This window comes from Drosophila virilis, unplaced genomic scaffold (assembly GCF_030788295.1).
Source record: "Drosophila virilis strain 15010-1051.87 unplaced genomic scaffold, Dvir_AGI_RSII-ME tig00000732, whole genome shotgun sequence".
Taxonomy (NCBI): domain Eukaryota; kingdom Metazoa; phylum Arthropoda; class Insecta; order Diptera; family Drosophilidae; genus Drosophila; species Drosophila virilis.
The window spans coordinates 19,827-45,568 of record NW_027212822.1 but is presented as its reverse complement, the minus strand read 5'-3'; the positions used below and the strand labels follow the sequence as shown (position 1 = coordinate 45,568).

The window sequence follows — 25,742 nt, the reverse complement described above, 5'->3', positions numbered from 1 at the left end:
CCAAAGCGGGGGGCCTGGCCCAACCAGCCGCTGGCCCAGCCGGGCGTGGCCGCTGACGTCGGCTGGCCACCGCCCAAATTCTGACGCTGCCTGGCCAAGAGGCGGACAGTCAGACAATATGTGAGCAGCATCACACCCAGCGGTATGTAAAAGCAGACAATGGAGCCGACCAGCTTGTATACCGGATCTGGAATCTGGCAGGTGCCATTCACCAGCACCGAGGCGTGATCCTGGCAAGAATAACAGCTCGTTAGACAACCAAAAAAAAAAAAAAAAAATAAAATAAAAGAAAATAAAAGGCCTGAAGCACACCTTGGAGTACATAGGCTGAGCGGCAGGCTCATGGCAATGCTCAGCAGCCAGACAAAGACAATCTTGAGGGTGACGCGGCGCCTGGTCTTGTTACGGGCCAAAGCGCATCGGATAGCGCAGCGCAGATAGCGATCCACGGATATGGTGCCAGTGCATAATGCTGGCCGTGCAGAACAGAAACATCCAGAACTATCCAAGTGAGGCAGTGCTCCGAGCTGAGCGGAAAGTGGCCTGGCAAAAGATAGAGAGTGAGAGAGAAGAATAAATAAGTTTCTCTTTGACTTTATTAAGTGGACTTTGCTTGTAAATAACAATAAAAGAATAGGGCAATAGTCGAGAGTGAACGACTAGGAAATACCCCTATACAACTATGAAAAATGTATCCTTAAATAACTCTTTCCGTTAAAGTTGGATTATTGAAGTTTGCAAGTTTAATCAACTGTCTTGTATATACTGAAAATAACTGAAGCTCAATATTTACAGGGCATAAAAGGGCAGCTGTTGTCGACCAAGTGAATGCAATATTTTCTAACTAGCCAACGAAAATAGGCGGCCAACTGTCGCTTGGCCATTTGATTTGATTTCTTTTTGTTCGGCCCTCTTCCCCCATTTGGCCACGGCTGCTTCTAGTCCTCCCTGGTGGCTTATGCAACATATTTGTGGCAGCTCCTTCATATGAGCACCCTCCGGGTCGCCCTTTCGACAGTCGTTTTGCGCAGCTGTTGGACGTCATAACTCAGCGAGATGCTCTCAAAGCCAAGTATGGCCGGCTGTTAATGTATTGTGCCAGGCAAGGAGTGTATGTGTGTGTGTGTGTGTGTACTGCAATGAGTTATTCCCAGTGTGTGTATATTTTGTAAGATTTGTGTGCAGGATATTGTGGCTGGATTGGACTGGGCATGAATATTGTATTGCTGCTGATATGGGATTTCGCTGGGACCTGCATGCTTTTGAAATATATGACTTGAGGCAAGAAATGTGAGTACATTTTAAGGCATTCAGACAGGTGATTTACTACGTTAAATCGCAGTTAACGTAACCACAACTAGCTTGACTGAAATAATGTTGGAATACCAAGTTTCAGCTAAAGCGGTTCGGAAATAACTTTCCAGCTTGCATTCTGGATTGTTTTCTACAAATAACAGACATGCGTAACTATCTCCTATTTCACAGAAAACAATACAATCGTAATTGCAATGCTGTTGATAGAATTCAATAAACATGCGCGTGAATGTGTTACTTGCACATATATGCAAAAATTGTTCGCTCTGCGTTTCTTAACCGATCTTAATGAAATATTCAAAATAGATCCTATTGTACTATAGAATATTTGTATATTCTGAAAAAGTCATTTGCAATAAATTTGCAATTTGGGGGCTTCAACTGATGGGCAATACAAATCCGTTTATTATAGGTGGCGGTAATTATAAAATGAAAGAAACTTAATATATTTAGAGATTGGCTCGAGAAACAAGACTTCGATTTCGATTTTTATCGATTAATTGGAAACGACTCGCCTATTGATACTAACCAAGAATATATATACTTTATTGGGTCGCAGATGTTTCCCTCTGCCTGTTATATATTATACTATATTTATACAAATTAATTTTTAACCATTTTTAATGGGTTCAGTGTATAAATACTGGGTTCGAGCCTGTACAGCTAATAGCAGCCTTTAGTCTTGATGGAGCTGAGCTAATTCAAGTAAATTAAAGGCTAGCATGCTTTTATCCTTTACACAGTGTCCGGCATTTCACACCTGAACGTATCTAACACATATATCAAGAGCACAACTTTCACCTGGTGTTCGATAGCAAATTGCTCGGGTAACATGACAAACTGCCTGCCAATCAACTGTTGCTGGCTGACGACATCCATAATTCGAGTTCCTTGGGCCATCAGCATTTGTCAAACCCTCCAATTGCAAACCATTTTGACCCGAGCTCCTCTTCTGTAGGTGTTACAAACACAAATGATACGGTCATTGCGTCAGGGCAAGCCGAGCGATTTATGTCCGGGCCTAAAGTGTCAATTAAATCGATTTGGGACGCCCTTTAAGCCGGAACGTGGGCCGCGTTGCAAAAGCATTGAAAGTAAATTTCGTTAAAGCGCCAAGCAAAAGGGAAGCAGCTTGAATTAAATATATATTTAGTGGGGGCGCAGGACGAAAGGTAACAAACTTATAACGGATACGCATGCTACCACCAAAGTTTTGTTTCCCTCGATTTCAGTTCCTGTGGCGGAGCCAAACAAGTTAATGTGCTCTGGTCTCGAGTGCCCGACTGGCAGATACCCTACATCTCAAGCTTGCAAACATAATGCTTCCTTTCCACTTTTATGCAAAGCCTGGTCAAGAACATATATGTATGCCTTTCTCTGCCTGTGACATACACTTCCACTAAACAATATACCCTCCTTACCCAGTTTTAGGGTATACAAAAACACAAAAGGGCCAAACTGCAATGCCTGAGGTCGACTTGGGGGTTAGGCAACGCTTTTATTGTGTTTCGATCTCTTTTATTTGTTTCTCCGTATCCCTTCCTCTCGCCCGAGTTGTGTTGTGTTTTGTTCATTCACAAAAAACATTTCAACTTACAAATGCGAAACAAATTTCAAACAAAAGCGCAAAGTTCTTAGCTCGAAATAAATTTTTAGCTGATTTCTTTTGTGTGTTTTATTTTGTTTTGCATACTCTTTGGAGCCGGGACCCGGGCCGAGGCCCGGGGACCATAAAAACTAAACTCAAACACAAATAGCAGCTAAAAGCTGGGCGCTGAAACTTGGCAACCGAAATGACTTTGTAAATGCGTTGAAACTTATTTAATTTGCTGCAAGTTTTAGTGGGTCAAATGGAGGGCGGGCAGTCCTAATAATGACTTTTATATTTATCAAATCAACTAACAGACCAAGATTCAAGTCATGCCGGAAATGCGATGAAAAATCTGTCTGCTTAGCTTTTATACCCTGTAGGCAATTAAAAATGGGTATATTGCAACTGGAGTTGTCATGTAAAAGCCAGACGAGCCAACTGTGGTGTCATCTTTGATTGGCAAGACGAGCTGATTTGATTGAAATATGCATTAATTCAGAGACTAGATGAGCTAAGAACTGGACCTTCATTTATTTCAGACAGGGTATGTAACCCCGCCACCTTTTTTTGATTTGCTGCTTGCAGAGTCATCAAATTGTCACGCAGCTCTAAAGAATCAAGAATATTTTACTTCATAGATCATTTTTGATATTTGTATATTTAAATACCATCTGCTTGTCTCAATAACTTGATAACATTCGTGCGACAAGCTAATAAGCTAAGTTATTTGAGAGCACAGTATAAGTTTATGCATTTGCTATAGTATAGTATAGTATCTTGGTATAGTATAGCGTATTTGTCAGTCGACGAGGCTTTAGTTTCTCTCTCATTTTGGCTGGGTTTCAGCGCGTTGCGACGGATCGCTGCTTATGACAACATAGCTGTTGTATGACAAACCAAACGAACGACCGAAACAACAACAGCAGCAACAACTACAAATATTTGAACACTTTTCTGCGTTGGCAAACAATGCGCGTGCAGCGCTCCAAGCGGCGAGAGGACGCAACAAACAAGGCCTGCTGCTGCTGTGGAAATATGCCAAAAAATGATTTATGGCTGTTGTTGTTGTTGTTGTTGTTGTTGTTGTCGGGCATCGATTTCAATTTGAGTTCGAATTTCGTTTCTGCTCCTGTAGCGCATCAACAATTAGACATATTTGGGCCAACTGTTTGCGCTTGGCTAAAAGGGTTCTACTCTGTGAATTTTTTTATGCCAAACTATTTGGCATATTATTTATAATACTGTTTACCTGTTTTGCAGCTCTTGAATTTCAATTGAAAATCCGACTGCGACACGGTTCAATGGGCATAAAATTAAATGCGCAAATCGTAAATCGCAAACCCAATCAACGGGGGCGAAATATCAAATAACCGACAGCGAGTAAAATAGCACAACAACAACGAGAATAAACAACTTGTAGAACTCAACATCTCCATGGTTTGTGTCAATAAAAAAAGCTGACAAATAAATTTACAACGCGAACATGCAACATGCAAAATAAAAAATGCGTATATAGAAATAAAAAATGTTGTGTGATATTCCAAGAAAAAATTCACAGCGATTATCAAATAAGCCGAATAAGTCGAATATTCTTCATTTTATTTGTAAAGCTTGTTGTTAGAATTGTTCTTGTTGTTGTTGTTGTTGCTGTCACGCACAGTCGCCGGTTCAATTGGCAACAATAACAATTTCAATAACAAATCAAAAGGAGAAAAAAAAAACATTTCTCTGGCATATGACAGCTACTCGGCAGGGTCATGACTCGAGCAGGGGCCTCATGTCGTGCGGCAAAGCTTAAAACAGACAGCTGGCAGAACAAAACGTTTGTAAGCTGCGAAATTTTAGCCTGCGGTGGGGCAGAGTGCACACACACACGTACAGGTACACACATACAATGGCTAATAATCAATCATTTAAAGTGTTGCCTACTTTTGAGCGCGCGCTTTAAAGTGCGCCCCGCACATAAATGGCTTAACTGTTGTTTATCTCTCGCTACCTCCCTCCCTCCCTCTCTCCCTCTCTCCCTCTCACTGTCTGTATACCTAACTGCCCCTCTCTCTCGCTCTCTCTCTCTCTCTCTACTGTGTGAGTGTGTGTGTTAAGTACCCGCGGCGCTTGTTGACATGTTGTCACCTCCGCTGTCAGCAAATGTATGAAATGGCAACGCAGTCACCTTCATTTCCTTGGTTTGCATAAGCAAAAACCCCACTGGGTTTTCCAAATATGCGCATGCAGAATACCTTTTTTTTTATACAGTTACATTATATAGGTATATATTTTTTTTCGTGACTTTTGGCGCATCTGCATGTAAATATCATTTTCATTTCGCGCGCCCCGTTGACATATTTGCATGCATATGCATACGCTAACACACACACACACACACACACACACACACGCATATTCACACACACATTGTACATATCTATATATACTCTTACAAATATGTTATGCTATATGTATTCGTGTTTATGGGCCTGTATATCTGGCCCTCATAAGATGTATTTTGGTTTGTTTGGCGTTTTTTTTTATTATTTTTAGACCTGGTGCCCATTCAACAGGAATAAAAGCGGGTATATACAGTTGCGTAAATATGCTTATAACAGACAGAAGAAGGCATATTGACAGCTAAAGGCCACTCAACACCATCCGCAAGAACTTAAAAATTGTAAGAGATACATTTCTGATTTACAACCATTCGACTGCCATCTTTAAGTCGAGAATATCATAACTATTGGACAATAATTGGCCACAATGGTAAAGAATAAGCACATATTCTGTCTGTTCATATGAGGTGTAGAGGGTATCTTTTATTCGCTTACTCGCGCTTGTATCAGTTACATGTTTGATACTCGTATGGCTGGATTTTGTGCAAAAAATGCTGTCAACTCAGAATCAGAATCCAAATGTTTGTCGCAGCTGTTCCCACTAGTTGTAGCTGATGTTTATTGTACCAGTTGTTGTTGTTGTTGTTGTTGTAGGTGTGTGTGTTGCTATGTGTGTGTGTGTGTGTGTGTCTGTTTTTGTGGTGGAATATTTGCGTTAAAAGTGGTGCAAAATATCACAATGTGACAAATCACCAATCGCAGGCCATATGCAATTGAAAAACCAAAATGAAAATGTTGCGAGCGAGTGGACAATCTGTGAAAGGACTCGACATGTGCACAATTATGCTCAATTATGCGGCGTAATGATAATTTAATAAAATGTCACACGAAATCACGGTATATTTGACCTGGTGGCATCACTGCTTGGGGCAGTCAGTGTTACGAAGCGTTGATGGGACGAGCAAGATGAGCCCAAACGAAATCTTAATCACATTTACATAAGTAAATCAGCTACAAACTCTGCATCTAAATGCAAATCAATTGAAGTAAAAGCTCCTACTATGTGCCTATTGCTCCTTGGCAAGGTATTCATCTAAGTTACTTAGGGCAGCTGCCCGGCAGGACCAAATGCTGCGGATATCATTGGCTCACATCAAACGTTTAACGAATTGGGTTCTCTATGTCTGGCAACGAGTGAAAGTAAAAAGTGTCAGCGACGCAGCGGGCAAAGGCCAACAACAATGCGAGACGCTCCATACGGAAGCCAAAGTCATTTGCATTATTGCCGCACTCCCTATGTATGTGTGCGCACACCTGTACATACAAGTTTAGCTACAGAGCGCGGCAAATGTCGAAAAATTGAAACGAAATCGAAAGTCAAATGCCGAAGAATAAAAATAAAAGGAGGATACGACAGCCACGCTTCAGCCCCGCCCAAAAAGTCAAATGGCGTAAAATTTTTGCATGAAAATGGCAGAAAAAAAAACATAATGGAAAATAGAAAGGAAAAGCAAATGAGTTCAAAGCCGAGCAGGAGCAACAGCAGCAGCGGCAGCAAAAGTAGATTGAGACGAGAGTTGAGGCCAAAACTAACCAAAGGAGCGGCCGCATTTCCCTGCAGGCAGCCTCGTTTCTAATAGCTTTCGATTTCCGCTTGGCCTGAACCAGTAATTCCCCTGAACCATTCCCCGCCAAACGCCACCCGGCACACATCAACACCCATTCAGCTGATGGCAGCCATCGCCGGCAAAAGTCCATTAAATAGTTTACTTTATGCATGGCAGGCACATTTCACCCTACAGTTATTTATTTGATTTGCCGTCCATTTGCTGCAGATGATGATGATGATGATTATGTTGATGAGGACGGCGATGATAAACCCGTCAAAAGGATAAAGCAAGTTAAAGGCCACAGCTATAATACAATGGCCCAAGAACTAGCGCAGGCCGAAGCAGAAACTTACAACAGCTCGGCCCAAGTTCGTATACTCATTAATATTTCAGTGACGAAGGGTCGTTTCAGACATCGAACATTAAACAAACAAACGGTATCGTTCATAAAATTGATTGATTAAAGTAATGTTCGACTGAGCTAGCACGGACGCCTTTGACGAACATTAGGAAGGGATATTGGAATTATTCTCTTGGTTGGCCAGAAAGCAGATGAAAATCGGCTGTTTCCATTAATTAATTTTTAATTTCAATCCGATATTTAATTTTGCAAATTTTTTCCTAAAGAAAGTTTTATACTATTCACGTTGCTCGGTGGAAAATGAGGGAATTGACTCTGCGAAAGTACAATTTTTGTTTAATTGGCATCAAACATATTTAGTCGAGCAAAGCCGGGTTTTAGCTAAAAGTTGTATAATAGTAGTTTTTCTTTGCCCGAAAATTACAGGGTATGTGACAGTCTAGCAGTATCTTAAGTGTTTCATTCTCCCACATATTTGTCTAAGCAACTCGCACACGTGTGTTTGCAAGTGTGGTTGCACGTGTGTTTGTGTGTGCGTGCGTGTGTGTGTGTTGTTGTAAGCGTCCTGTCCTGGTTGATGCACGTAGTCACCGCATGCTCCTCTCTGGCTTTGAGCTCATGTCCTCGTACGCGTCCTGCCACTTGTGCGGAAGTGTCTATCATATGCATGTTAATAGTTTCCCCAATGCTCAAATTTAGTACAATGCAAAGTGTATCTATGCTGTGTGTGTGTGTGTGTGTGTGTGTGCGTGCCTGTGTCTGTGTGTAAGTTTATAGTTGAGCTTTGCCCTTTTTAATAAATGGACTAAGTCTTGGCTTGCAGCCGCAGACTAAGGATCATGATTACGAATAAGGACACAGCTCAACGCGTTTAGTAAACAGATTTTGATGGAGTGTCTGTGTGTGTGTGTGCGTAATTTCACGAATTTGCCTCGTTGCCATACTGTGTTTTACCTTCGTGAAATCCGGAACACTCTCAAACAAACAGACACAAAAAAAAATTCAATTAAATTGCCAACAGGTTTTTTCACTTTTGTATAAATTAATTTATATTGTAAGGGATAACACATAGAATATTTAAAAACAAAGCAGCAGGCGAGAAGGCAAGCAGAAAGAGCAGACCAGGCTCAGCAGGCCATAACCTCAATCTCTCTCCCTCTATCTCTCTCTCTCTCTCTCTCTTTCTCTCTCTGTCTCTGTCTCTCTCTCTCTCTCTCTCTCTCTCTCTCCTCTCTCTCTCTCTCTCTCTCTCTCTCTCTCTCTCTTGTACACACTCACAGACAGCGTGCAGGTCGCTGAGCGGCTTTTTGCGCTTTATTTTCACACTTCAGCAAACTTAAGCGCCAAACAAATACATACCCACAACACACACACACTCACTCACTCACACACAGAGGTAAAGTGAGAAAAAGACACAGCCACATAAAGAATAATAAAAAATGACATCAGCATAGTGCATAAAACACTAGGAAACTCTCTGCTCTCTCATATTAATACTCTTTAATTTTAAAGTTTCGCATTGCTGTTTGCAACACTGGCTTTTGTTGAAGATCTGAGTGAAAGAAATTAAACCGCTTAAGTCCAAATTGTATGTTCGTGAAACATTAAATTCATTCTTAGCGGCATTTGAAGGAATAGGCATTAAAGTTCATCCAGTCTGGATTTGCCAATGGTGTTTTTCTTCTCCTTGCCTAAAACTATACATGGGAAATGAATTCTTAATTTTCCTCAATTTAAGGCGCTGAAAACTTTCTCTTTCTATAAAATATTCCATTAAAAAAGCGTATTTTCGCTTCGTTTGGTTAACTTAAAATTTATTAATGCTGTTGTAAGCCTTATGCCTCCGCTCACCTCCCCCCACACGCTCTGCTCACTTGTGGCCTGGCCGCGCTTTATATATCAATGTACCTTTTAATATTTACACAGCATTTTCATTGCTTTCTTTTTGCATTGTTAACGCTTCGCTTAATACGAACACCTAGCCGAACGCCCGCCCTCTCTCTCTCTCTCTCTCTCGCTCTCTCTCTCCTTCTCTAGGTGCTCGTGCATTTTCGACTAAACTTTTGATCTGACAGCAATTGAGAAAGAGGATTTTCATCTGATTCTGATTTCTACCAAACTTACTCCCCTTCCCCCGCCTAATATTTGACGCAGTGTCATTAACTTAAGCACTCGTCTATAGCCTAACAAGTCCATTCATGTTTCTGCCAGCTGGTAGCTTACACAAATTGCTTTGGTTCCGTTGCCACATTACACGCGCTTTAAACGTTTTATTCAGGCTCATTGTTTGTCTATTACACGAGCATTTTCTTATTTTTTCTTGATGTGCGTGTGTGTGTGTAAATTGCTGGCAAAGTTTTCAAATGGATTACAAAGCACTTGTGATATCGTTCGGTTTTCGTTTTTGTTCTTGCAGCAATTGCAAAGTTATTGCAACTTTGTTTAAATAGCCAGGCCGTTAGGGTATTGTGCCCCTCCCCCTCTCCATGCGCACTCTTGGCAAACACCGTTAACTATAAGCGGCTTCCAACTTATTGATGAGCAGTCAGCATTACATTTCTCCTGCTGCTTTCTTCTGGCAACTGTTGCAAAAACTTTAGCGCCACGCTGCAAATTACTGCAAATTTTTGTTGCATCTTTTAGGCGCACGCAAGAGTTTAAGTCACAAGCGCCGAACTTGGGCAATTGTGTTAAAAGGATTTTTGCAACGATAAACTTTTGCCTGACAGTGTTGCAAAATTGTCTTTAATACTTAACAGGATTCTGGTATTTTTTAGCGAGCAAGTGAATAAAAACACACAAAACGGTTATTTGAACATAAAGGATTATAAATCCTATCAAGAAAGAGGCAACATTTAGCAATTCCGTTATCCAAACGATTTGGAAATGTTAACAAAAAAAAAAGTTATTTATTCAATAAATACAACATTCCCAAATGTGAGTATTTAACTGTTGAATCGGAAATAAAATATTTGAAGTGTCAACAAAGCCATTGCACATACGAAGGGGTTCTCATTTTGACCAGTTAAAAGGCATTTCATATAATACCCTAGTTTGAGCTAACCGCACGGATCGTGCCCAACGTATAAACGTTGTACATTTAGTTCATTTATGCCCGTTACAAATTGTTGGGATAACAACAAGCAGAGAAACAACAACAACAACAACAATAATGAGAGTCATATTACAGGACATGCAAAGATATTACAAACTTTTCTTTATGAGCATAAAAGGCTCATTCGCTCGTTTGTCCCAGGATACGCCGAGACGAGACGAGCCCAAACGAGTTTTCCTTTTTCTTTTTTTTATGTAATAAAATAAAATTACCAAGCATCGACGAAGCACGGATGACAACGGCAACGGCAACGGCAAATAGCCGAAATATGTTAGCAATACATGCCAAAACCCATATCCTGTTCACTTCTGCAGCCCAGCCATAATTTATCTTTATGCTTGGGCTCATGCGTTCGGTCGTCCTGCTCCTCCCTTGAGAAATATGCTATTCAGCATTCTTTAGTTTTTCATTGCAAATTATTGAACCGCTCTGCGCACAACTATATTTACCAACCATAATTTAAAGCTGAATATAACCAGATTTTATTTGATTTAAGTTGAAGCCCATCCTCCTTAAGTCTGGCGCATGTTTGTGGCAGCTTAGCAAAGTTTATCAAGGAATGTATAATACTCAGGAAGAGACATACATAATCGTATAGAGCAATATAAATAGAATATAGATATAGAATATAAAATAGAATATAAAATAAAGAATAAAGAATATAGAATATAAAATATAAAATATAAAATATAAAATATAAAATATAAAATATAAAATATAAAATATAAAATATAGAATACAGAATACAGAATATAGAATATAGAATATAAATATAGAATATAGAATATAGAATATAGAATATAGAATATAGAATATAGAATATAGAATATAGAATATAGAATATAGAATATGAATATAGAATATAGAATATAGAATATAGAATATAGAATATAGAATATAGAATATAGAATTAAGAATTAGAATATAGAATATAGAATAGAATATAGAATATAGAATATAGAATAGAATATAGATATAGAATATAAGAATATAGAATATAGAATATAGAATATAGAATATAGAATATAGAATATAGAATATAGAATATAGAATATAGAATATAGAATATAGAATATAGAATATAGAATATAGAATATAGAATATAGAATATAGAAATAGAATATAGAATATAGAATATAGAATATAGAATATAGAATATAGAATATAGAATATAGAATATAGAATATAGAATATATATATAGAATATAGAATATAGAAAATAGAAATAGAATTCAACTTTGAACTGAACAAGCAACAATTTCTTTTTTGCTAAGACAAAAACTAATATGTAAAAAAATAATTTTTGTATACGAAACGTGGAAAAGATCGACAGGATATTCAGTTGTAAGTAGTAAGAGAGATATGGCACATGCTCGGAAACCAGAATAATTTCTCTATCCAAATGGCTATAGAGACGGCTTTGTCATGTGTGTGTGTGTATTGTCACTTATGCTTTGACATTTAAGCAGCAAGAGAAATTTGAATATTTAACTGTCGACTCGAAAGCCATAAAATGCTTTGCACTTGGCCAAGTGCAGGCTTTCAAATACTTTTGTGTGCAGCAAACAAAACTTTTCGCATAATTTGCACAATAAGCACGCACAGAGTGGGGAGGGGGGTCGAGCATTGCAATTGCATTAGTTGACAGACTTTTCGGCTTGCAACTGCCAACATGTGTTAGCTATGTGAAGGTTACAGCCTAATACCAGAGTACTTGTCCCGTCTTGGGGGTTACTTAAAAATAGACCGTATAAATTTATGGAGCATAATAAGCCCAGGCTGACGAAACTTTGTCTAAGTTGAGTACAAAAAGAGCTCAACTAAGGCACAGGAAAACTGGAAGCGTGGGCTTCATTGTACTGGTATTTATGCATAATTCAAACCTTATTCAACCTAATTACAGGATATAAATACAGTAATTTTGTATAGACATGCACAGACATTTGACTAAGACTCGCTGCTTTTCCTCATAAAATCGACATTATGGACGATACTTCAATTAGAAATCTAATTTTAAAATGGAAAACTTTTGACGGCAAAGTTCAATGAACTATAAATACCTGAATTCTGCTAAGTGTACACAATTCACATTGAAAATATATATCCAACATTTGCGGCACGTGTCAATTTCCATGTTTACTTATCGCTGTCTGTTTATTTAGAAACTGAAAACCGAATTAAAGCCCGAAATGCGGACGTGCTTTCGGTTAAGCAAGCAAATCAAAGCGAAAATTTAATTTTACGCTTACGCTACACACGAAACATAACCTCACAAACGGGCACACATAACCTCACAATCTGGCATACATAACCTCAAAAACTGGTTACATTATAATATGCACATCTATGCATGTGTATGAACATCTGTATCCATCTTGTCCCCTTCTGTTGTTGTTTGCTCAACTGCTTGTGTTACCATTTTAATGAAAGTCCAAAAATGTGCAAAACAAACAAGCCTCAATGAGGCGGAACGAGGCGGGATGGGGTGGGTTAAGGGTTGCAACAATCTGAGTGTGGGCTTGCCGTGTGCTGTGTTCCATTTAATTAAATGAAAATTGCATTTGTTCGTGCAATAATTGGAAGCACCGAGAGTCCTCATATGACAATCTGGAACAGATATTAATTCAGCAAAAATACTTTCATTTGCGTACACATGGCTACTATTAACAATTATACAATGACTCGAATTCCTGCTCAGGCTTGGATCCAGTCATTTGTAAATATATAATTATATTCTGTTGAAAAGTGTCTTTCAACTGCAGGTAGTGAACAAAAACTTTTTTAGAAATAGTCAGAAAATTAATAATGGAAGCAATATCATACGTTGCTCAGCTACCTGATTGCAGTTTTGATGCACTGATTGTTGTTAAATAACAATTCGTGCAACTACAAAGAAAGGGGCACCTTTTGTAGGTAACAACTAGGTGGCAGCCCTTTAGCTTTTAGTCAAAAGTTAATTCAAGCATGGGTAGCATTAGCATATATGCATATATTTTGAAGGTTACTATTTCTGTGAGTTGGACAGATACTCGTATCCCTGCTCAGTTGATTGCCCAGTCATTTGTAAATTTATTATTATATTCTGCCGAAAAGTGCCTTTCAACTGCAGCTAATGAGCAAAAAGTCTGAAATTTATTAAGCAAAATCACACGTTGCTCAGTTTCCTGTTACAATATTGTTGCGTTGATTTCTGTTCGACAAAAATTGGAGCAGCGTTCACTAATTAACCATATGAGCCGCGAAAAAAAGGGCACACTGAAAGCAACAACTAGGTGGCAACACCTAACTTCTAGTCAAAAGCCAATTCAAGCACCAAGTGTTGCAAAATGTAAAATAATTTAAAGCTTCAAGCGGCTATATTAAAGAGTTATAGAACTTTGGCGTTGCCTGACCTAATCAATTTTAGCTAGTTTTTTAGATGGATTGAAAAAAACTAAATAAAATACTTCAAAAAGCTATATAAATAATGAAATTAGAGTCAAAATCGTACATAAATCTATATGCACACGCCATAATCAAAGCTTAGGTACAGCGAAGATTAGGCTTAAATCTTGCAGCTCCAGTCTAGGCTTTATAGCCGAAATAGTTGGCGCGTTAAGCTAAGCGTGGATACCGCAATGCGCACTTCATTTATCAGACTTTGACACTGACAGCACGCGTCCAGTTTCACTCTTTGAGTTGATTAACGATGTGGCGCCAAAAAAAAAAATAGAAATAAAGGGAACCAGGACTATGTAAGGCTTCAGCTAGTTAGCATAGCTGCAGCAACAACAACAAACAATGCGCCGTCGTCAAGTCATATTTCACTTTAAGCAACGCCCACGCTGGACAAATTCAAATGAAATGTCATAGTGTATTTGCATCCAGCTCTGTTTAGTGGGTCGGCGAGGCAACAAACAACCAGGAAAAGCAACTGAGAGTGCTCGGAGCATATTTGTGGGACAAGCCCGACAACTGTCAACAAGCAGCTCGACCTTACCAAATATCGCTCTAGCCACATTCCAGCGCGCACGTGGCTGGGAGCAGCACACGCGGCGTATGCGTAATGCCCTTGGTTCAGCTGTTTGGCCCGCCATAAATAATTATAGACAGCCATCACGCTGGCATAAAAATATAATAATATGTAGCCAAAATACGATGCCAGTCACGTTCTTTTGGCATTGAAGTTTGGGATTGGCGCTGGATTTTTCAGAGACTCCTTATAAATATTTAACAATCACTTTGAGCAATGCCCGCAGAAAACGTGCACAAATTGGAATTATCGCCGCCATGACTCTCAATTAGTAGCGTTAAATTGTCAAAGCTGACATTGGCGCTGCGCCCCCAGCTCCACTCCGAGCAGCGAGCTCCACTTGCTGAGTCCTCGCCAGGTTGCTTCGTTGTAATCTTGTTTGCTTCTGTTTTGCTTGGCCTGGCAGACAACTGGAGTTTTCTATACATTTGGCTTAGAGCTTTGTTGTTGCTGTTGCCTGTTATCATTTAATATCCTGTCACTTAAGTGTTGCCGGAGCCAAGGCTGAAGGAGCATTTTCTATGCGACAATTTGTTTGGCCCGCATGGCTTGAAACTGCTGTCGAGCTCGATATCTGCTGCTTAGCATATTTTATACCGTTGTATATATATTTATGCCCTGAACCCATTGAAAATGGGTAAAAAGGGTATATTGTATTTGAGCAAAATGTAAATGTATGTAACAGACAGAAGGAAGCATCTCCGACCCCATAGAGTATATACTTATATTCTTGATCAGCATCAATAGCCGAGTCGATCTAGCCATGTCCGTCTGTTTGTCCGTCCGTCCGTATGTATTAACGCAAGGATCTCAGAAATTATAAGAGCTGTCTCTAGCTAGATCGATTTTGTTTCCGATAATCGATAACTTACTCCGTTTCCAAACAATCGATAAAAATATCGACCACCAAATTAAGAAACACGTGTTTGCGGTACAAAATTCGAAGAATATCTGTATGCATGTACACACACACATTCATGCGCGCCTGCTTCGTATTCATCAACAGCATTATAGTTGCGATTTTATTCTATTCGGTGCGACTATTTTAATTGGTTTTCTTCTCACTAAGTCTCAATTATTAGTGTGGCTGTTGAGCAGAGGCGGGGGCAAGTGGTGTTGTCAGTCGCGAGTTCGAGGCCTACCGTGGAAACAATTTCTTTCTTTGTGGCTGGTGTGGCTGTTGAGAAGAGACGGTGGCAAGTAGTGCGGTTAGTTGTGAGTTCGAACCGTGCCAAGGGAACTTTTTTTTTTTTTTATCATTGTTACCATTAAAGCAAAAGACGACGTTGCGCGAGCTGAATTCGGTGTTGGAATAAGAGGGTTCAGGGTATCCCCTAGTCGGGAGCTCCCGACTAGAACCTCTTACTTGTTATATATTTTATTCATATTTTATATTGCAGTCGGAGTGCTCTAACCGAAAGATAAACTTAACCTTGGCGAGGGTTGGGAGAGGCATCTGAGAAGTTAGATATTTTTACTATGAACCTACATATCAAGTAATCTATAAATCTCTTAAAATCTTCGAGTTGTGTTATAGAACTCAAAAAAATAAATTTTTCAACATTCAAGTGTCTAGCTCTCGTATATTCCAAAATCTCTACTTCAGCCTGTAACATATGCTTGCACAAAGCCATTATACCCTCTTCAGGCATTTTCTATGAGCTAAGGGTATGGAAATCCAAACTTTTAGCCGACTTGAGTCTGAAACTGTTTTTGCTTATAAAAACTCAAGAGTTTTGAGGTAAGCAGCAAAAAATCGTAGCCTTAGGCGTGTTTAAAATTAAAACTGTTTTTGTTTATAATATCTCAAGAGCTTTTTTATTGCAAGTGGATAAAATATGAACTTTAGCAGGTTTTAGCTGCAAAACCCTTTTTGTTTGCCGAACAGGTTTTCTATTTCCAAAAATGATTTTAAGCTTGTTTTCTTGTTAGCCAATTGTTCGAAATCAAATTATGCACTTAGCCCAATTAACTTGTGTCTGGGGCCTTTTGTGCACATTTCAGCTTGCAAAGCAGCTAAACTTCAGCTTCAATAATATGCGCTCAAAACAGGCGTCACTATCGTCTACACCCCACACTACAATGCACCTAAAAAATGTGTTGCATACTTTTCGGCGCGCCGTCGCGAATACAGCTTCACAACGAACTGCAGTGCAGTGCCTTGGAGCAATCTTTCGCAATATTTGCAATGTCAACGCGGCATATAAATTACATGCCACTTACTTTGTGGCAAATGAACTGGCGGCTATTTTAAGGCACCCGGCAGGACGGAGACAACAATGGCATTGCCCGGGCCGGAATTAAATATTAAATTGACATCGTGCGTGGGGGGGGGGGGGGTCTAGTTATTAAAAATGCAGCGTTTAATCCATTAGCATTACGTGGCTTATAGAAGGAGCAGACGTTGAGCGCGGAAATTAAAAGCAAAATAATAATAAATATGAAAGGCTCTGTTTCGTTTTGGGGGGGCGGGGCCAGTTATAATAACGCCCACAAGCCACATGCGAAAACAATCGATATTTAAATAATTACAAAGACCTTGAAACAGAGCCACACACACACACACAAGCACACAGATGACGCTGCACACAATCTATGGAAGTGCATTTGTATCTTCCGCCTTGGACTTGCAGGTGCTTATGCCCTAACATTTATAACAATCACAAAGGTGTTCCATTTTTAAGTTTGCCTTAAATTTATATGCTGTTGAGTATTTTTTAATAGTAAATAGTAAATTTTAACTATTGTAAATTATACTATATACTAAATAATTAATTTGAATTATATTATATTAATTCAAGTTTGACTGTGAATAGTCAACAATAATTTTAAGCTACCTGCCGTTAAATATTATCTAATAGTAAGTTAAATTTATTTCATATATTTATTGAAATAAATAAATTAAATTTTTTTTAATATTTAATATTAATATTTTAATATTTAATATTTAAATTTATTGAATTTATTTAAAGTATTTCATAAAATAAATGCAATTTTTACATTTCGTTTGTAAGGGTATACAAAAACGGTGCCGTAAGGCTGTATACTACAGTGTGAGGCTCTTCATAGAGTCACTTAATAAGTCAGTCAGTCAGTCAGTCAGCCAGTCAGTCAATTTAAGTCTCACTCATGTGTTGCCTGGCCATTTGGTATGCATGTAGCTGCCACAAAGTAAAATACGAGTGTGGCGACTGTCTGCAGCATATGTAGACATATGTAAACAAATACATGTGTGTGTGGGTGTGTGTGTGCGTGTGTGCGCGTGTGTGTGTGTATGTGTGTGTGTATATTTGTGCCCATGGCTGTACCTCAATTGCTCTGACATTGACTGCCAAGGTAAGCCAAACAGTGCCTCGGTCTTGGTCTTCGTCTCGTGCTTGAGCTAAATGACTGCCTGTTGTCCTGCTTCTTTTTAACCCACGTCGTCCTTTATATCAGGACATCAGCCCCCACCCCCTCCACTACATGTTCGTCCTGTGTACCAGTTGTTTAACTGCCTTGACTTGTCTCTCGTTTGCTCTGTGTTTGTCTTGCGCTCTGCCATGTCTGCCGGCTGTTTGTCAGTTTACCTGTCGGTTTGCCGTACTTCTGAATCCGTCCTTATATCTGTCTATATATATCTCTATCTATATATGTATATATTAATGTATCTTCAATGTTTTCTTTAGCTGTCTGTCTGCGTGATTTGGGCCCCACAGCTATTTCCAATTTAGACAAGTTAGCGACTGAGCTCAAATATTATTAGACTAATGGATATGGAAAACAATTTTGTTACCATTTTCCACTTTCCACCTGCCTTCTAGTTATTTATTTATAATGAAATCGCAATTACCAATAAATTGATTGCCACATTTAGCTGAAGAAAGTTGACAAGCGGAGACCTATAAATAGTCGCACGCGGAAATAGATGGAGGCCAGTGCGTTTTAGGAAAAGAAAAACCAAAGAGTTGTTGGAGTGAACTAGTCGGAAGTGCCTGACCAGGCGATACCCTTTAAATAAAGTGCTTTCCTTATTGGAATTTAGTATTGTATTCCAAATGTGATTAAATACCAAAGTTTGACTACTTAGGAGTATGTTGATACTGCGTAGAATTGGGACACCTAGCTTGATCTGCGCGGGCAACAGGAGCATCTACGTTGACCTTAGCTCCAGCTTTTATAGTATCTGAAATCAAGGACTGTTGTTGCTTTTCTCTGTCTTTCATATAAATTTGACAAAACTTCTCTTGCCCATTTTCAATTAGTTCTCGGCATCAAAATAAACAATATTTTATGTTAAATTCAGCATACGCTTACTGGAATTTCCAGATGATTAAATTACGATAATGTATTCGAACTAATTGGATGAACTAAAAGGAAACAAATTTGCAAATAAACGTTTTCCCCGAACAGAATTTTTCAAGAACACCGTCCAAGTGTTAAATAACGTTATAAAAAGTAAAAACCGTGAAAAGTTGATATTTAGTTAGTAAATCAATCTGACGACCAATCTTTATTAGAGCAAAAAGTTTTATTTATATAAATTCTGTTTGAATAATTAATTTTCGAAGAACGACACGTACTTTGCCCAAGGGCAATCTATTCCTGGAATTTGAATCTATCTCAATCTGAATGATAATCGAAAGCCCTTTTAAAATAAAAAATGTGATGCTAGTACGAGTCGCTGGCGCTATCTATTTGTAATTCTGGCTGGACTTCTTTCTATGTTTGATTTAGAACTACATTTGTAAGCGGACGCAAAACACTTAGCAGCTAAAAAGGACTTTGCATCGGCAATGAGCCCGCTCGCCTAACGGTAGCATATGCAAAATGGCGCCATTCTTAAAGACGAAAACTAAAAACAAAAATGGAAAATGGAAAATCGTAAACTAGCAGCCCTAAGCTTAAAGTAAAGCAGCAGAAGCTGCCCACGTTCCCACTGGCCGCTTGATTGATGTGCGGATGTTAGACAGCTGCGTGGGGCGTTGCCAGACCGCAGGCAGAAAAAATTGCCACAGTGATTGTCAAAAAGGGTTCGAATCCCCTGCCCAGCCGTACGCAATGATTGTGTTTTAAACAGACAGCAACAAAAACTGTAACAGAAACTTCATTACGTGTCGTCCTTTAGTCCTGACCGTGCTTTTGGGGCTGGCCCCAAAAATTAATTGTCTGGTCGGCCCAAGTCGACAGCTGCCCTCGATTTGCTATGCGCACACATGTCACCGCTGCCCGTAGCTACCCCCTCCCCCCCCCCCCCCCCCCCACCCCCCGCACTCATCGTGCTGCCTACGCTTATGTGCAGTTCAGGTGAGTAGCTTAAAGATTTATGATAAAGTCAGGCAAATGCTAAGCAAAGCAAAAAAAAACTTGCTCAAAGTTTGGCATTAGATTTCGCAATGGCTCATTGCGGCTCGCTTATCTATGAAATGAATAAATCTGAGTGCCTTCTAATCAGAGCAGACGTGTTCCACAAATCGATTCCAACGCAATTTCAATAAGATTTCAAAGCAAGGGTACTCCAAAAAACAATTTCTATGCGTTTCAACAGACAAATTTTGACTTAGTGCAATGCATATGTGCTCCATAAATAAATTCCAGCCTTAAGTCTTTTTCTAAAAATATATATACACTCTTTATAAAGTATCTTTGGTTGCTATTTAGGAAATACTTTGCACTATCATGCAAACATATATACAGGTTAATTCACATATTAAAAAGCGAACATAAATTTAAATTTAAGTACTGCTGAGCCTCCGACCAAATGGATATGATTTCGATTATTATAAAATCAATTTCAATTTATTTATTCATTCTGTGAAAGGGTTTACCATTACTCTAACGAATAGCAAATAAGACACAGCATAGCCCTTTTTACTTCTTTATTGTTCGTCGTGCGATACAAAACTGCGTTCTCTCCTACATAATAATGTTATATAGCGTGATAATGTTAGTGCTTATGTTAAAGTGTATGAATGACAATGTTATATGGGACTGATTTATGTATGTATGAATGAATACTTATGTTGCTATGTGTTTATCCTACTAAAATGTATCAAAATAACCTAACACTTAGATTGGCGATTTCAGATTTCGAATTGCAGAACAGCTTGTGCGTGATAAACTCAATTGAGCTGCGACACATGCTCCAAAAATTTGTTGTTTTTGTTTAAGACTGTCCCCAGTGAATCTCACCGCCTCACTTCCTCTCCCCCCCCCCACCCCCTCGTCCTCTCTTTCTCTCACGCTCTCTTTTACACAGCAAGAGACATACCTCTTGGTGCGTGTCGTAGCTTAAGCGCTTAAAATGCTTTTTGACAACAACGACAACAACAACAACGAAAGCAAAGAGCATTGAAATGATAAATTTGCTTTTATCCCGCTTTCTATTGCTCAGCGAACTGTTGTTGTTGTTGTTGTTCTTTGTCTCCTATTTCTATCCTAATCCTATGTACAGTTATACAACTCTGTCGCAGCTTGCCGCTTACCGTCTCTGTCTGTCGCTTGCTTGAGCTGCTGCTGTTCTTCTTCTTCTGTTTCTGCCTATTGCCTTGTAAAATTTCATTGCCTACTTTGCGACGCTGTCGGCAAAAATCACAGCGCCGCCAATTTGCGCTCAATTAATTATGCTGTTTATTTCTCGTTAGTTGTTGTTGCTGTTGCTCTTCATTCGCTCGTTTTTATTATTATGATTATTATTATTTGTGGCCATACTTTTGATTTGCGACCGCCTTTGTGTTTTATTATGCGCTGCTGTTGGCGTTGCCACTTAATTTATTTACGCTGACGCTTTGCGCACACTTTTCACATCAATTCAGATTTGTTTGGCAGATTCCGTGAAAGTGTATTTGATTTTTAAAATATTTTCAGGTTTTGCAGTTAATCTGTGTTGTGGGGCGGTGGGCGTGGCATTAATTGCACTTACCATTATTAATAAGCTGACGCTTTATGCCGATTTACGAATTATATTAATTATGTAATGATAATTACCGCATTTGTCGGGCGCGGCATAAAGTGCATTTTACAAGTGTTGGTTAACGCAGACTAGATGGCGTGGTCAGCGCCTTGATTATGCAGGAATCTGCATAAAGTGTGGTTTACAAGTGCTTTGCCCGCAAGTCCTTCAGTTGCCCATGGAAAAGCATATTTTAGTGCTGTACTCGTACAATTGCCGCATTGGCTGTGGCTTATATATATATGTGTCAGATATAAAATATTCTCGATTACTTTTCCATATATTCAACCGTTTTTATCGGCAGCTTAGCTACGACCCTGGCTAACACGGTTCGGCATTCAAATTTTTTCTTCTTTGACTGCCAAAAGTGTCGCATAAGCTTTTCTGTAGCCGTTACCCACTGAAAATGGATTAAGCAAGGGGTATATTGCAGCGATGCAAGTGTATGCAACAGGCAAAAGAGGGAATATTCAATATCTTGTATATCGATATATATCGATTACGGCTTCTTCTATTTTTCATATATCTCAGTTTGGCCTTCTTCATTAATCCCTCTGAATTTTAAGAGATAAGGCCTAGATTGTTGGTATATACACATATTTGACTGTCATTTTTATAGCTCCGAATATATGCCAATTGGACGGTTGATATTCTCTATTCGGTTTGTTATAAACCCCGTTTAGAGGAGGCAAGGCAATCCTAGCAAAGACAGTTCTCAGATATCTCATAGTCGCGCACTCCCTACTGGCGCACTCTTGTTTTCCTTCCTTTTTTTCTGCTTTTTTTGCTGTTATATGCAGTATTTTTCACACTTGATATAACAGGCAGCCATTTGTTTGCACAGCAGAAGCTGCCACGCCCAACGCCCACACTCAAAGGTCGCTCGACTGCATTGCTCACTTTGGCAATGCGATTTGCCAGGTGCGCCTGCAGGTGTACCTTTGTGTGTGTAATGGCTCCCAAAGCGCACAAACAAAACTGTCAACATGGCTGCAGAGGGAGGACGCGGTGGGGCAACTAGTGCCAACTGCCAGCTGCCGCTCCTGTTCGCTCCTGCGGCTCCTCTTGGTCTGCTCTCCAAGTGCTTCGCTCGTTTGGCACGTCTAATGCAATTTTTATGCTGCACTGAAGCCAAAAACGCTTCCGTTTGCCGAGCTGCTGTCTGGCCATTGTCTTCGCCAGGCTGTGCCCAACAAAAGAGACGCGCTTATTAAATTGTCGGCAACCCGCTAGTTTTTCTTAACCCCCTTCCCCTTCCCCTTCCCCTTCCCATTTCCCACTGTTTTTCTGGCGCTTTTCATTGAGTTTATTCTGGTTTTTGTTTAGTCGCTTTGATCGAAATATCTGCCACATAATGCAATCGGCGAGGCGTGCTCCGACTTGGCCGCCATTGACAGGCAGCTTCATTATATGCGCGCCGCATCAGGCTGCGTGTCAGCGACAGCCAAAGGATGCCCAAGGACGCGCGTTTTCGTGTGTCTGTGTGTATGTGTGTTTGTGTGTAAGTATGTGTGTGTACCGGACCACGCTGATTGCAAGCGCATTAAACGTGCATTGTTATACACTATACAGAATCGGAAACGTTCCCTTTGCTCTGATGCATGAACAAAGGAATAGACGGCGCCAAGACATTTTCAAAGCAGCTGCTAAGTTTAAAGCTGTTTAACGGCGTGTTTTGGTAATTTCGTCACTCTAAGTGAAAAACGCGTGGAAAGCTTATTTTCTTAAAGAGACGTATGTCGTATATTAATTCAATAATAGTATTGAATAATCCATTATATTTTCTTTACGTATCATCATGACAGCATTTGATCGGATTGGAAAAAGCATGAAAAATAAGTTTCACCTATTTAAAAACAAAAATTCGCCACAATGAGTGGAAATTCAAAATTGTATTGAATACCCGTAATATTTTCTTTATATATCATCATGATAGCATTTGATCGGATTTAATAAAGCATAAAAACTAGTTTCACTTATTAAAAAAAAAATTCCCCTTTCTGAATGGAAATTCAAATTGTATTGAATAACCCATATTATCTTTATATATCATTATAATAGCATCTAATCGAATTTAAAAAAAAAAAAAAAAATTAAAAATAAGTTTCATCGTTTGAAAATAATGCACATTTCCGAATGATAAATCAGTGGGAATTTGATAGTTAAATAATCGTTATTCGAAAAAAACGTAATAATTATAGATAGTAATTTAAAATCATCAGTTAGCTGATAAACAGAACTAAAATCTAATTTAAGACGAGTTTCACATTTCCACCCCAGCAGTGAAAAATTAGTGAAAAACTAAAAGTTAAATTCAAAGGGCATAGTTCTTGTTGCCACGGCTCGCTAATGCTCAACACAAACAGAATCATAAATATATATATATATATATAGAAAAGCTGCTTCTGCTTAGCACTCACCTTTAACCAGGGTAAGGATGCCCAGTGGCATGACGAGAACGGCAACCATTAGATCCGTGATGGCCAGCGACATGAGAAAGTAGTTGGTCACATTCTGCAGACGACGCTCCCAGGCGATGGCCAAACAGACCAGGATATTGCCCGCCGCGGTGCCAAAGACCAACACCAAGGCGAGCAGGGCCCAATAGTTGTTTGCATCGAACACGGGCTGAGCGGGACTTGGCGTTGGCATTGCGGTTGCATTGCTTAAATTCCAATTGGCCAGTGCCTGTTGGTCCGTATAGTTGGCCCGATCGGGCAGCTGCCAGAGCAGCAAATGCTGCAGCTGTTCGACGCTCATCTCCAGGCTGTTCCAGCCATCCTCGTCCTCCTCAGCTGTACCCTCGCTGTCGCTATAGTTGAGGGTGGCATAAACATCCTCCTCCATGTTGGCTATTTAGATTTTACTGTGCTCTACTTAAATTCTTGCAGTTCTTGTTGTTGCATAGCAATTAGCCAGCGCATATGGGCGTGGAGAAAAGTGCCTTTCACGTAGCAATTCAAATTGCAAATTGCAAAATGCAGCGGAAATAGGCGCTCCAAAGGACACGGCGAGAATGCAAACGTGGCCTCAATGCCTTTTGGCCTGCGGCATTACGCTGACGACAGCCAAGCGGATATTGGTGGCAAACATTTTACGGCGCAAAATTACCGGAAGTTACGAGCTGCAACGGAGAACAGAGCGTGGGAATGACAGCTCGAACGAGCACTTCAATGGTAACAAGAAGCAAAGCTAGAAAATTATTATATAATATTATATGTAAAGGCGCTTACATAATAATTGCATAGTATATAAAAAAAAAAATAAGGAAGAAAGGAACTGTCCGGAAGGCCAAACAAATAAATAAATATAGTTTTCATATGAAAACTCATACGGTCTAAGGGCTAGGAGAAGCCTCCCATTTATATATTACACATTTTGCCGAGCTCTTTGTATTCGCATAGATCAACATCAACCTCAGCCATATATGCAATAAACTTCTGTACTTTACCAAATATTCTTATACGAATTGTAATATTTTTTTCAATTTAAGCAGTCAATTTCGATATTAGTTCGTAGCTTCAGCATATGGCAAGTCCATGAAACTAACAGAATACACTAATTTTAGAATTCCCAACCAGTTATAACAACAAATGCTACATAACAGGTTGAATCAATTGTGGCATTCATCATATGTGAATTAATGCACTGCAATAAATTCTACCATCGACTAACCAAAAGCTGTTGTTGCACTTGTGTGCGCACAAGAAATGTGTATAATTAATTGAAACATATTTCGGAATGGAGCGCAGGATTAAAACCACAAAAGCCAAAACACAGAAAGTCACCCATACCCACACGCACACTCACAGATGGGAAAATATTAACCTAGAGCCGAAAGCAAACAACAGTCAAATGAAATTTATTTCCACAATTTACACACACACAGACCGCAAAGGAAAATATCTTCGTCTACGTCTCTTGGTTCATTTCGCTTTGAGAGTGAGCTACTTTTGAGGCTGTTTGACCAGCAGCCACTTGAGTGTGTGTGTGTGTGTGTGTGTGGGTGTGTGCGGCACACTATATAAACAGTAGCCAGAAACTAGCCACATCAACAATGACAAAACAATTCATGAGTAGCAAATGGCGCAGCGCTTACCAAACTCGACTCGCCTCAGCAGCTTGTTGACTTTACGAGTGGCCCGCCCGCCTTCAGCTGCACCGCCCACGTCCGCCAGTGTTCCGTCCAATTTTCAAGTGTCAATGTTGTTGTTAATTAATTTTCCTGACTGACTGATGCATGCCATAGATAAGAGTCAACACCTTCAGCTCCAAGTGTCTAGTTCAGTTGCCTTGATAAAAAGTTGTTGTTCTCTTGTTGTTGTTGTTGTTGTTGTTGTTGAGTGTTTGATTTTGTTGTTGTTATTGGTGCTCGTGGTGCTGCTGGACTCGGCTAATGACAGTCAAACGACCACTCCAACTCTGTGTGTGTGTCGAGTGTTTAAATTTCCAGCTGTTTGCTTTTTATTCAACTCTATGTG

The 25,742-nt window shown here is 39.5% G+C and overlaps 1 protein-coding gene across 1 annotated transcript; it reads right to left on the bottom strand.

The window, feature by feature from the left end:
* Positions 1 to 25,742, bottom strand: LOC116652214 (5-hydroxytryptamine receptor 2C-like; the record flags this gene model as incomplete). The annotated part of the gene is made up of 4 exons (XM_032440268.2): positions 25,361 to 25,742; positions 23,682 to 24,385; positions 407 to 543; positions 1 to 230 (listed from the first exon to the last, which is right to left on the bottom strand). Coding segments are annotated over exons 2-4 (794 nt in total), but the record flags the coding sequence as incomplete, so codon positions are not given.